Source organism: Phyllostomus discolor, chromosome 2, assembly GCF_004126475.2.
Source record: "Phyllostomus discolor isolate MPI-MPIP mPhyDis1 chromosome 2, mPhyDis1.pri.v3, whole genome shotgun sequence".
Taxonomy (NCBI): domain Eukaryota; kingdom Metazoa; phylum Chordata; class Mammalia; order Chiroptera; family Phyllostomidae; genus Phyllostomus; species Phyllostomus discolor.
In genome coordinates this window covers 21,871,196-21,884,370 of record NC_040904.2, presented here as the reverse complement: position 1 = coordinate 21,884,370, position 13,175 = coordinate 21,871,196, and the positions used below count along the sequence as shown (strand labels likewise).

The window sequence follows — 13,175 nt, the reverse complement described above, 5'->3', positions numbered from 1 at the left end:
GTGAAAATGCCTCAGCAGGGCACGCACAGGGCTTCGCCTTCCTCAGCTTTGATTCCCACCAGGCCCCTAACCTCCAGCCAGAACCAACCCTTCCCATTTCAGGAGAAGCGCCCTGCGGTAGGACGCCTCTGCACACACACTGTGGAGGTTCCACTGGTTCCTGGGGACCAACAGACAGACACCGGGCAGATGCCACCAGCTGAAGTGCTCCAGACCCCGGGCACTTTGCAGAATAGAAAGTTCCATCAAATGTTAGCTGAAATGAACAATTCTTTGTAAAGAAGGAAAGTACTCAGTGGGACATGTCACTAACGAACACCCACACTGTCAGAATAGGAATGACCTTATTCCTGCCTGTTTTCAAATAACACCATCTTCCATGAACGGGCTCTTTCCTGTGATTTAGGGGCAGTGAAGACTGTGAACCACCATGAAGAAGCCCGATGCCACCCTGGTAAACTGAATGTTGAGCATGTACTAACCTCAGCCTACACTGAGTATCGTATCACCCAGAGCTACAATTTCTCACGAGGTGAAAGGAAAACTGCAAAGACAGTCTTGATTATGCCACACTTAACAAAGCCATGTTTAATCCACGATGCCTGACTCAGACACTGGCCATGTGTTTTATTCAAGATTCTGTTTACGTTATCTTAGGACTGGGGACGTTTTCGTGGGCAACACACTAAACAGTTACCACTTGAGAGTCACTCTTGGAGACCAAACGCTGGAAAGTCAACAAACGGGCATTATGTACAAATGTTTGCAAACATTCTGAGCACTTTGAATTTTTGAAAGGCTCTATCTGAGTGTTTCAGACACATAAATGGGTTTTCAAATTGAATTAAATAAACTCATGTACTATGTTATTATGAAACAGACAGGATTATCACGAAGAAGCAGGTTCTAGTTGAACTATAACGCCCATCAAGTATCACATAGGCAGCTATCCAAATTATAGCACTGAATTTCAAGTAAGAAAAACAAAACATGAATGTAAAGGAGAGAATATTTTTCTTTATCTTTAATGGAGGCTCAGAAATTTCTGAGTTTTGCTTTTAATTAAAAAAAAAAAGTCCAGAATAACCCATTCCTGTAAGCCTCCATAGAAATGAAACATTTTTAATAAAATCATAAATGATTTCAATTTTGTTAGTGATTGAAATTAATAATTAAATTTAAATCTGTAACTTAAGTGAAATGACTAATTTCAGGGTTAGCCAGTGATGGATTTTTCAATCTGCCTTTTACCGATGAGAAACGATCGAAGTGGCAGCAACCTGCTCAACAGTCACCTAGAGGACAGACGAGTGTGGGAGCCCCGGCTCCTCCCGGACCACCCTGGCCACAGGTGGGCTGTCAAGGCCCAGAGACTCGGGGACCTGCAACATCCTCAGGGCAAGAAGGACCATTGTCATTCCACAACTGGAAGTTACTAAAAGCTTTCCCTGGGTCATTTACACACTGCAAGACATTGACTGACAGCCACATGATTCCAAACTCAATTCCACAGTGGAATAAAAACACGCCGTCAGGGTTTGCAGAAAACATACTCTAATTAAAATTGTGGCTTACAACTTACAGTAATCAAAACAGTAATAATTCTTTATAGTGATGTAGCTAACTCTGAGCTTTGTTTCCATTCAACCGAAGTACAAGTTAAAACAAAAGAGACTCACTTTGAAGTCTAAATACCTTTTGAACAGGGACACCATGTAAAAGCTCTTGTTTTGCCCTCTTCACTGAAGGAGAAAAGAAATCTTCATTTCTCTTACCAAAACTGCCAAAACTGGTACCAAAGGACGGATGAGTTGATCACAAGCAACAACCCAGCTTCTGAAAGAAGACTTCCAAGCTGTGGCACAGGCCACCACCACCACAGGCCCACTGTTCCCTCGGGCCCGGGGGCTCTTCCCAACATTTATTTTAAGTACTCACATCAATCACAAGATTGCCAGGATCTTTTCTCGTGCCAGATATTGGCTTCTGAAGTTGTGCCACCATCATGAAATACTTGAAGACCTCAGTGATCTGACCACTAACTCCATCCCTCTGAGGGCGCCTCAACTCCCATGCTGATTGGTGCAGCAGGGACGTTCAATCTTGTAGCTCAGAGAGAAAATGCACCTGCACATAGCAATGGAGCTGGCAAACACACATGAGCGCGGCATCACCGCCGTCTGCTTGGCTCCGCCCCGGAGTGACACAAGAGCAATGTCCAGATTCATAAGGAATTCTCACACCAGGGACAGAGCCAGTTTTTGTGCGCGCTGAAGACTGTACAGTTTGAAGGCCTTCTATTTACAAAAAAATTGGGCACAGAGCAAATATTTAAAAGGTGCCCTTATAAGTAAGAAGCCTTGAAGCTTAAGCTTCATTAGTTCTATAGTAAACCCACCTTCGATCTAACACATAAAACTGCCAATATTCAATCCTTTGTGACCTCCCAAAATAGCAACCTCCCACAGTTCACTTCAGCATGCTTCTGGCACAGTACTGCAGTACAGGCTGTGCGGTTCGCTAGGAAGGACCCAAAAGCTCACGGCTGGTGCACCAGCTGAGCTCCTGCACTCGTTAAAGAGGATCATGAAAACTCGCCTGACAGCACTTGTGAAACATTAAATATGGAAAACCTACAGAAATCACTATGATTGCTAAAACTGCATTTCAAAAATAGTATTTATATGAAAAAATAACAAATATATGAACAGAGACAAGAATATGAAAACGTTAACAAAAAAAATTTTTGCATTTGCATGGTACAATGATGAGTGAGTGAGAGATTTCATGCCTCTGAATGTCTTCCTTCTGAGAAAGCACAGGTGTTCGTTAGTAAATGGTGTCCTGGCACAGCTGAAGGCGAACCGAAGGGCACTTACTTTTTGCTTGCCTCGCAGACGTCCGTAATATTGGAGAAGAGATGGTGACTCTCTGTTTTCGTCATTGTATCACTCAGTTCTTTAGAATTTTTAAACATTCGTATCAAGATCTCCAAGCTGAGCAAATATGAATGTTCTGAGGATATAACTTCAAAGATAGCCTGGTAAGGAGGAAAGATAAATGTATTGTTAATTCTATTAATTGAAGAGCTAAGTATAGCTCCCATAATTCTGCTATGTGGATGACATAATATCTTGAAAAGTATAGTGCTGGGTAGTGTGGCTCAGTGGACTGAGTGCTGGCCTGTGAACCAAAGGGTTGCTGGTTTGACTCTTCTGGGGAGTCAAGTCAGGGCACTTGCCTGGGTTGCAGGCCAGATCCCCAGTAAGGGGCATGGGAGAGGCAACCACACACTGATATTTCTCTCCCTCTCTTTCTCCTCCCCTTTCTCTCTTTTTAATAAACAAATAAAATTTTTAAAAAATTAAAAAAGGAAAGTACAAAAAGGTAAGCATTAAGAAAACTGCATCGCCAAACTACTCTCCTTATATAAAGCCAATGCCCTTAGTGTAAACATGAAAAAATGGAATCATTTGGATGGCTTAAGATTGCATCCGGAGGTTATACTTTGCCAAGTGGGAGGATCTATGTTCGAGAGCTAGGGCATGTGACAAAATCCCAGTGTGACATTAATCAATCTTGGGGGCCAACTCCTCCGGCCCTGCTTTCAAAGCATGCTTCTCTGGGACAGTATGGATTTGCAGTCATCACTGAGGGTTTGGAGAACACGTCTCACAAATACATCCCTTCACTCCAGCTCCATAGGCCCTTTCTCTCCCTATGTTTTCATCTGAGTAATCTGCGGTCGATAATAGCAAATATTCGGGGTGTAATAAGAGAGTTGCCTGTACCTTCCCTCAAAAGGCTCTTACCAGCCACAGGAATTCTTTCATATAAACAAATTGAAAGTAATTCTGTTTGTTCAACACACCACCATCCCTGCTCTTGTCAGTGTCTCAAGAAGGAGCGAAGGACCCTCTGCAGAAACTCTTGGTGTCAGGCACACAGTGGTTTTCCTGATAAGCGCTCATCGATGATGAAATGCCAACCCACAGGTGGATGAACACCAATGCGCTATGTAAGGAATTCGTCTAGCCCCGTAACAGAATCAACTTCAGATCCTCCAAGAAAGGCAACACAGGGAAAATTCCTCCTCAGGGAGGGGTGGTGAACTTCCTTGCAGGCCTGAGATTCATATCCTTCCTGGAGACCTCCCTAGTAACTCTGCCATCATCACCTCGTCCTCCAGGGCTCCTCCCTACAAGCCCTTGGCTCAGAAGATTCTTCCCACGACTCCCGGTGCCGCTACTAAGTCCGGGTGGGAGCAGAGCAGGCGAGGCAGGTGGGTGCCCAGCTGCGGGTGGGCGGGCCGCAGTTGTGAGCCAGATCAGTGGTGCTAATCTCAATGTGCACCTCCCATTTTAGCATCTCTAAGCTTTTAGGAGAGTCTTACTTGAATGTGTTAGTCTAGCCTTGGTTGTGCTCAGGGATTTAAGTGATTTAACATTCTAAAAACCAAAGAGTAAGACCATTCGGAATCTCACTTAAACTGTATCTCGTGTATTTCTACTACACAATCATCAGTCAGTACAATTATACTCCAGAAATGTAATGCACACAAAAGAAAATTGTCACTTTCTAGCCAAAAATAATGGATTTCAAGTTATTGATGGACGTGGTGACTTGGAATGACTTAAAATATTTTCAAAAATAAAGGCTTTTACAATCAAACCTAAAATACTAAGATTTGAACTAAAAGATATAATGAACAACACAGAATAGATCATAAGAAAAGATGAATAAGTGGCACTTTAATTAATAGGTTTAATGTAATAATTTCCAAAAATCCCTCAACTACTTAAAAGCAAGTCAGGTTACACCTGCTAAAAATAGCTATATAGGAACAAAAAGAAACCATAAAGTAAAATATTTTGCTGTCATTACTTTTTTATATCACAAATCTGAATAAACATTTTCAAAATATAAGGGAAATAAAAAAGCTTCAAATAGAAAAAGTTTAAAAGAGCAGAAATGTTCAAATGTAATGAGGTCTCTGGAGAAGCTCCTGAGTTTGTCCACAAAGAGAGAGAAACATTGTTTACGCCACAATGTTAACAAAAAAGGAAAAAAAAATATCACCTACTGTCCATTATTTGGAGAACAGATTTTAAAAAGGTGGTATTTATAGAATGGAATATTATATAGTAGTCTGAATGAATAATCTAGATTAATATGCATTAACATAGATAAATCTTAAAAACAATGTTCAATGTAAAAGGTAACTAAAAATATGTCCAGAATCATATCATTTATCTACATTTTAACATACAGTTATATGTATATAAGTATACCTAATACATGATTTAAATAATATGGATTGGACAGATATATATTAATTTATAACTACAGTTCACTCTGGGGTTAAGAACAGGGGAAGAGTACTGAGAAAGAGAATATAGGACTTTATTGAAAGTCTTATTTTCTTTACTTTAAAAAACATGAAGAACCCTGACTGGCTGGCTCAGTGGGCTGGGCACCATACTACAAACCAAAAGGTTACTGGTTCAATTCCCAGTCAGGGCACATGCCTGGGTTGTGGGCCTGGACCTTGGTTGGAGGCATGCAAGAGGCAACCATGCATTAATGTTTTTCTCCCTCTCTTTCTCCCTCCTTTCCCCTCTCTCTAAAAATAAATAATTTTAAAAATATGAAGAAAAATGATAAATGTAATACATTTGCTAATTCTCAGTGACAGGTATACCAATGTGAAATACTATTCATTTTATTTAAACGTAAAAAAATGGCACTATAATGTACCCTCATATTTTTGTATTATTCCATGCCAATGAAGTAAGAAAAGGATACCTCATAACCTTTGTGGATTTAATTTATATGCATGTATACATACAAACTTGTGTATGTGTGTATATAATATATATGTCTGTATGTCTGTACATAATAATATGCATAAGACAGCAAAATGCTTTAATTTCACAATATTATCATATTGAGCAACTTTCTTAAACTGCAGTTATTTAAACTTCAAGTTTTGAAACCCCATTGTTATGTTTTATTTTTTATTAAGTAAAGGTTTATTTTGATATAATTTTAGATTTCCACAGTCTCTCAAGGAGGGTTCAGAGTTCCTGTGTTTTCCTGCCCCCAGCTTCACCTCACCTGGGTACAGTGTGTAACCGGGTACGTCACATTCTGCCTACAGGTGTATGTACCTTATCCAGACTTCACCAGCCTTCCCACTAACAGCCTTTTTCAGTTCCAGGGCAGAATGTCTGTTTCATTTTTTCAACATGTTTCTTCCAGTTTAAATACGTGAACCAGGTGCTTTGCTATTTAGGTAAACGTTGGAATATTTTAAATTTTTTCTTTTCTGGAGGCTTATGTGTACTTTTATTTGACAGTGATAACATATGTTTTTTGTAACAAACTCATTTTATCCTTTTCACACACGTATTCATTTTTTACATTTGCACAGGAAAACACTCGAGTAAGCGCACACAGTGGGTAAAGCACACGTGTGCTTCAGATCGCTAACGCACCTACTCACAGAAAACATACCTCCTGCCTCTTTCGTTCCTCCTGGCTGACTGCCTGAGACAAGCCATTTCTTTTCACCTGGGGGGAAAAAGAGTTTTGAAATTATTCTATTTGACAATCTCTTTATTATGTAAGGCATAATGCTCTGCAATTCATAAATAAGTTAAATTTATGAAAAATGTTGAATACAAGACATGTTAATTTGGGGGTCTCAGATGCCCCTCAATGTTGAGTCACATTAATAAATGAGCGTAGTTCCACATTGAAGAACTGACCACTGTGTAGAACTATCCTACCAGGCCGAGTTGGTCTGTGCTCATCTTAGTTCTGGACATTCCTAGAATATTTCTCGAATTAATCTCCCAAATCGCAAGTGCAGAAATCTCATAATAAAGAAATGAAGCCACTGCCCTGAGAGTTTACTGTCCAGGATCATAAAATGAAAGAGTAATGTTAACACCATTTTTCATAAAGATTCCAAGAAATACCAATGCTCTTCAGAAAAACCCAAATCAAAGAGGAAAACAAAGTCCCCTCTGTCCCAATTTCAGCAGTCTTTTCAGCACAGTTAGTTCGGATACATAAGGACGTTGCCCTGATTCGGAGAAGCAACGGTGCCTACGAGAACCAAGCATATCAGCACCACACTTGGAGTACCACAATTGTATCATTAGTGGGGTCAGTGTAATTGCTATCTCAATTACCATGCATTTTTATTTGATTGCTGCAGTTCCTGTCATAACTCTGAACTCCGAACTCTGAACTCTGGGAGGGCAGGACCTGGTGCCTCTTCACCTGACACTCACTCTCGCATGTGAAAGACATTCACGTTTTCCAGACGAAGATTAATTTAGCAAAAGATAAGGCATACGTAAAAATACCTCCCGATGAAATCCTGCCCTTAGGAGAAAGAAGAGCAGCAAGAAAAAGCATAGTGCTCCCCTCCTGGTGTTCATTATGAACAGCAAGAAACTAGAAAGGTCTTCAAACCCAGGTTTCCTGCCATTCGTAGATTTTTTTTTAACACCACGTTTTCCTAGACCTGTTTTTAAGTCCACATCTCAGATTTTCATCCCAAGTAAAACAACTTTAAAGATGTATTTTCCTGCTAATTGTCAACCCAGACATTTTAAATGTGTGCTACCAGGGTCTTTTAAATGCATTTGATGGAGTGTAAAAACCATAATGATCTGATATCTACCACCATCCATTTAAAAATAAATAAGCTTCCCTTAGCAGTTGGTGCTTTTATACTATTCTTCTTTCTCCTTGAAATCACATTTCTATGTCAATTTTGCCCTCCCAAATTTCCTAATGTAATATAATTCTGTGTCTTAGGGTATCTTATTAGCCCTACTAGTATACTTGGAAGCAAAAATATGTTCTTAAATATAATTTTCTGAAATTCCCTGTGACTATTGAGCTTTGAGGATAAGAGATTCTCACAGACTATACAACCACCACAAATATTCTTAATAACCTATGATCAAAACAACATAATGACTTCCAAGTTTAGTGAATTAAGCCTTAAGAATAAAATGTTCCTGAGAAGGCAACTCTTAGAAAGATGGGGGTGGGTGGGTTATGGTGGCTTAATTAAAGGAGACTTCACTGAAACTGTGCTACGGTGACCCCCTTTTATTTTGTGCCCCAGTGGTCTCTGACACCTTTGGGCAACACACCATAGCGAGAGTTAAATGGGCAATAGAGATGCCTGTCTTTACTAAAACATCAAAGGGCAGCCCTGACTGGTGTGGTGCAGGGGGTTGGGCATCATCAAAAAAGTCACTGGTTCGATTCCCAGTCAAGGCATGTGCCTGGGCCAAGTCCCAGGATGGGGGCATGCAAGAGGCAACTAATCGATGTTTCTCTCCCTGTCTTTCTTCCTCCTGTCCCCTCTCTCTAAAAATAAATAAATACAATCTTTTTTAAGACATGGCAAAAGAACATTGTGAAAGGGGAGGCTGGAAAAAAGACCTGGAGTAACCTTTTAACTGCAGATGCAGCCTCCGTTTTAGGAAGGGGAGTAACTGAAGGTTGAAGACCTGGGGAATGGCAGGCTTCCCTCGATTCCTGTCCACCTGGCATAGTGTTGTTCATGAAGTCCACGAATACCCCAGTGTGCAGACGGCTGTGCAAAGTTCCCCTACGCTGTGCTCTCAACGTAATTTTTGGAAAAGTTAGAAAGCAGTATAAGAATAGAGCCCTGAAGCAGTATTAAGACGAGCCATCACTGACTGAACATTTACTATATGCCAGGAAACGTGCCGAACATTTCACACCTGTTTTCTCACAGAATCCTCATAAAATCTCTAGAAAGTTGATACCATTCTTGTCCCCATTTCACAGATGAGGATCACACCTGAGGTTGATGATCCAAGATCACATACTAAGTAGGCAGCAAAGCTAGAATCTGCATCCATGCCTGTCCAACCCCAGGGCTCACGCTCTTTATCATGATATCCCATGGGTTAGGGATCCCCTTCCCCTGCCCTCTATGACATTGGTAGGCTTGGGGGAGACTCCTTCTCATGCCAGCTCTCTGTACCAAGTCTCCATGTGTTTTATTTCATCCATCCATATCATGGAATGTTCTTAGCTTTACCCATCACCCCGACCCCGGGTCAGCCTGTCAGCAAGAATGCATGACTAAAAATGCTCCTTCACACAAACGAGTAAGGGGGGAAGACTGGTCAGAAGGAAACTGTTCAGAGCTTCTCCCACTTCAGGTTAACCCTGAACAAGAATTTCACAGGATTTCCTGCCTGACACAGAGTCCGGGCAGATGGATATCCAGGCTCCGTGCCCACAGTCTCCGCAGGTGAGGTCATCAGCAAGCATTTCCACACCACTGCCATCTGCATCCAAAGCTACTAATGAGTTCAGACCCGGAAATCTTAAGGGGAAGAGAATACAACGTGGGCTGAGAGACCTAGACAGGTGACGGCGAGTTTGCTGCGGGATGAAGAGTACTTCATCTGATCATAAAAACAAAACAAAAACAAAACAAAACAAAAAGATCCCCATCTAAAGTAGTTGCTTTCGACGGGGAGGAGAAGGTCATTTTGAAAAGGGCAAGGTACTAACATACAGAATGACATCTTTCCTTAATACTAATAAAAAATGATGAAATATTCCTTTAACCAAAAACTCATCAGTAAGAAACCAGCAGCCTGTACAAAACTACTGTCACAGAAAAACAAATTGCAGAAAACATTATTGGGTCCTAAGAAACCTGAAGTGCAATACGCTCGGGGAGCATGAACTTTTGCTCTGGGGGATGATGACACGCCAGTTCCTCCTGGCTGGCGGCCACGCCGCTCGCTGCTCCAGGGCCTGGCCTTCGTCTCAGCCCCTCCGCACCCTCCCAGGCCAGCCGGACAGGTTCCTCTGCCACAGCCGAGAAGGATCGTTTTGTCCACCTGAGAACTCCTTCCCCATGCAACTCTGAATTAAGTAGTGCCTGAGAGCAGGTGCCTACAGGTAGAAGGTCAAGAGCAGGCAAGATGACTGCAGAGACTTTGGAGTTCAGAGAAATTAAACCAGAGAAAGAGGGGGAAAGGGTGATATAAAAAGAGGATCCCACACAGGCTCAAAAAGGCAGAAGAGAGAAAATTAAGAGAAGAATAAAAAACAGGAGCGAATAGCAACCAGAAAGGAACCAGGAAGGAAAAAAGAGAATGTGTCAAGTGTTTAACAGAAACTACCTCTGGACATTTTCTAATTCAAAAACGGTGGCCTCATGAGTGAACAAAAGGAAAATCACTAGGCGGCCCAGGTTTTTCTTGTATTTAAAAAAATGAGGTAAAAGATATGTTTCTACCTACAATTTAAAACTTACATGCTTTTTGCAGTTTGCAAATTTTTGCTAAAAGAATCTAAAATATTGTGTTCATAGCATTTTTTTTCAAGTGTTCCCCTTGTTTCCATGTGTAGAAAAGAAAAAAAAATATATACACGCTTCTAGAGCTGATTGCTGTTTTGTCATCTACATGAAGAATTAAAATTGTCCAGGCTCCTTTTTTTAGCACATATATTTTGTATTGGTAGCTCTGGCTGAGTACAAACAGAACCACTTGGTCAAGGCAGCATTCCTCCTAAGGTCTCTTCTGACCTCGCTAGAACTTCCTTATTCCTCACTGTCTCATCCCAGTTTAATTTCTTTATTCAACTATGTCATCAGTAAGTAGAATAGCGAAAGTAGTTTAATGAAACACGAAGAACCGAATTCAATTTTGGGCTCTGAGCAACACACAAGACTGTTTCAGTCTTGCCATGGCAGACTCAAGACTCCAGGGAGAAAACATGAATGCATGTCAATATCTTCAACGTTTTAAGTGGATAAAAATGAATTCATATAAAACAACAGAATTATAGCTCAAGACCACAATTCTGACCTGAGTTAAAAAAGTATGAATATATGTGTGTGGCTCATCAAGATAGCAAATGCAGAGAACTCAGTAATATTATAATAGTTTCAAAGTTATAACTAGATTTTTACTGCTGTATAGGTATTGAAATTCTTCACCCACGATCTTCGTGACTGATCTATGTTCCATGTCCAGATGAGACAGGAAGTAACACTTAGCTGAAACTGGTAAAGAACAGTACGAGATACTCCATGTATGTCTAGTTAGACCCCAGTCTTTGAAAGTTAGAAAACAGTAACCCCCTGTAGACCCAGCAGTGAATTACTAGATACTTGATCTAAAATGCATGCCAGTCTTCCTTTTGACAGCTTGCGAGTCTGACTTTCTCAGCTGACTCTCCTACACCCGGCAAGTCACGGGCGCCTTCACAGGATGTGTCAGGAAATCCACAGACTTTGTGCGGCATTCCCTGGCCTTTACCCCACTGGCTGGAACAGGGACGAGCCAAGTTCACTACGGCCCAAACAGAGGCCCAACACGGCCACTTACGCAAAGCCTATCTGCAGGAACCAGCAGACTGTGTGAAGAGAGCCAAAATTAATAACACCGGACTCTTGGTTAACCAGGGTCCTAGGGTAAGTTCTCAGGCCCACCGAGACTTGCTATTGTTTTTAGAAAAGATGGGCTCGCATTCCTTTTATTTTTCCCCACCAGCCAGGGAGACCAGAGAGAAGGGTCCTCAAAGACGGACCAACCAAAAAGGGTCCGAAATGTAACCAGTGAAACATTAGATCAAAAATTTACAATCCAAGGTCACTTGGGCTCCATCAAACACTAAGGTACACTGACTGCCCATCTGAGCTAATAAGACCTTTATAACTTTGCCAGAGTCTACCCACTTGCTGCAAAGCAGCCGGTTATTTATGCTCCTTGGTCACTTCCTACTCACCAGCTTCTGTTCTTAAAAGCTCACGTGGGAAGGGGATGAATCACACAGCAAAATTAAACCACGGGACACAGTCTCTCCCAGGTCTTCCCTACAGACTTCACACAACCCCAATGCTCCCCGAATTATAAATGAGCCCGAGTCTTTCCACGGAAAATGCATGGGAACAGCAGCTCTTTAAGAGTATGTTTGTAGTTCCTACGCTGAAAAATCTTCCAGGGCCCAGAAGTCATGTGCTCTGTGGCAGGCACCGCCCCCCCCCAGGCTCTCTCCCCGCCAGGTCCAGGAGAAAGGTTCTGAGATATCACCAAGCCAAGAGCCACCACACAACACCCATCTCAAAAGCCAGAGACTTGTAGAACCAAGCATCAGATAAAGGTCAAGACGGGGTCGTATTTTTAAGGAGGGTGGGAAACCGGATAGAATACTTTTTTTTAAAATGAGAGGTAGAAGATAATGGCCCATTTAATAAAATCATATGCTTAATTTGAAAACATATCAAGTAACATGCTAGGAACCTCCCAATCCATTTGTTCAAAACACTGATCTCCTCCCCTACTGACTGTGGTTGACCTTAATCCTATAATCCTCACCGAAGTTCTTGGATTTCAGAAAACAGCAAGCCTCTCTCAGCTCTCCTCCCTGCCCTCCCTCCAGGGAATCTCAGGTCTACTAAAATGATGGCAACCTCGAGAGGGCAGGCCAGGGCTTGAGGCGTTTGCTCCCCTGTGGCCTGCGTCACCCTTTGCAGACAGAGCCAAGATTCCTGAATGAACTCAGATTATTTCAATACAGATACGAGGCTGAGCCTACAAACCACAAACAGACAGGTAATTAAACATACAAAAATAAATTGTTGTGCTCTGTACAATTTAGGAAGTAAGCATGCATTACCTCACTGCAGCCAGCCTCGCTAGCTAGCTACCCCTTTCTAGCCAACCCGATTCAGAGTTCTTGTTCATCCTTCATTATTTCCCGAACTACCGTATCAAATGCATGCCATGCACCAGACCCTTGCAACTTCTAAACCTCACAACAACTCTGCAAGGAAGGTAAGAGAATCAGACAAGTGAAGTCATTAGCTCTGACGACGGAGCAGAGCTGGGATTCAAACCCAGGCCTGCCTGCTTGTCCTCAAAGGCTGAGCCCTTAACCCCGTAGCACACTGCCTTCTTAAACACTCCCGAATTTCCCAGAGTTGCGATCTGCAGCTACTCTTCCCCTAAGCCAAGATCATCCGGCTGAATGCCCCAGAAACCTCATCTCTCACCGGATTCCTGCTTCTGCTGCAGTGAAAGCTGTCGGTGGGTTAGGCTGGTGACCGAACTTGCTGCTTAGTTCTGCCATTTCTCCCACTACAGGAA

At 42.0% G+C, this 13,175-nt stretch overlaps 1 protein-coding gene across 1 annotated transcript in view; it reads right to left on the bottom strand.

The window, feature by feature from the left end:
- The window catches only part of ARHGEF26 (Rho guanine nucleotide exchange factor 26), a 115,056-nt gene that overhangs the window by 82,392 nt on the left and 19,489 nt on the right, over nucleotides 1-13,175 (bottom strand). The window contains exons 4-5 of the mRNA XM_028504526.2: nucleotides 6,517-6,573; nucleotides 2,880-3,040 (exon numbers count right to left, since the gene is read on the bottom strand). Of these exons, the coding sequence (XP_028360327.1) occupies nucleotides 2,880-3,040; nucleotides 6,517-6,573 (218 nt within the window). The remainder of the gene's footprint in view (nucleotides 1-2,879; nucleotides 3,041-6,516; nucleotides 6,574-13,175) is intronic.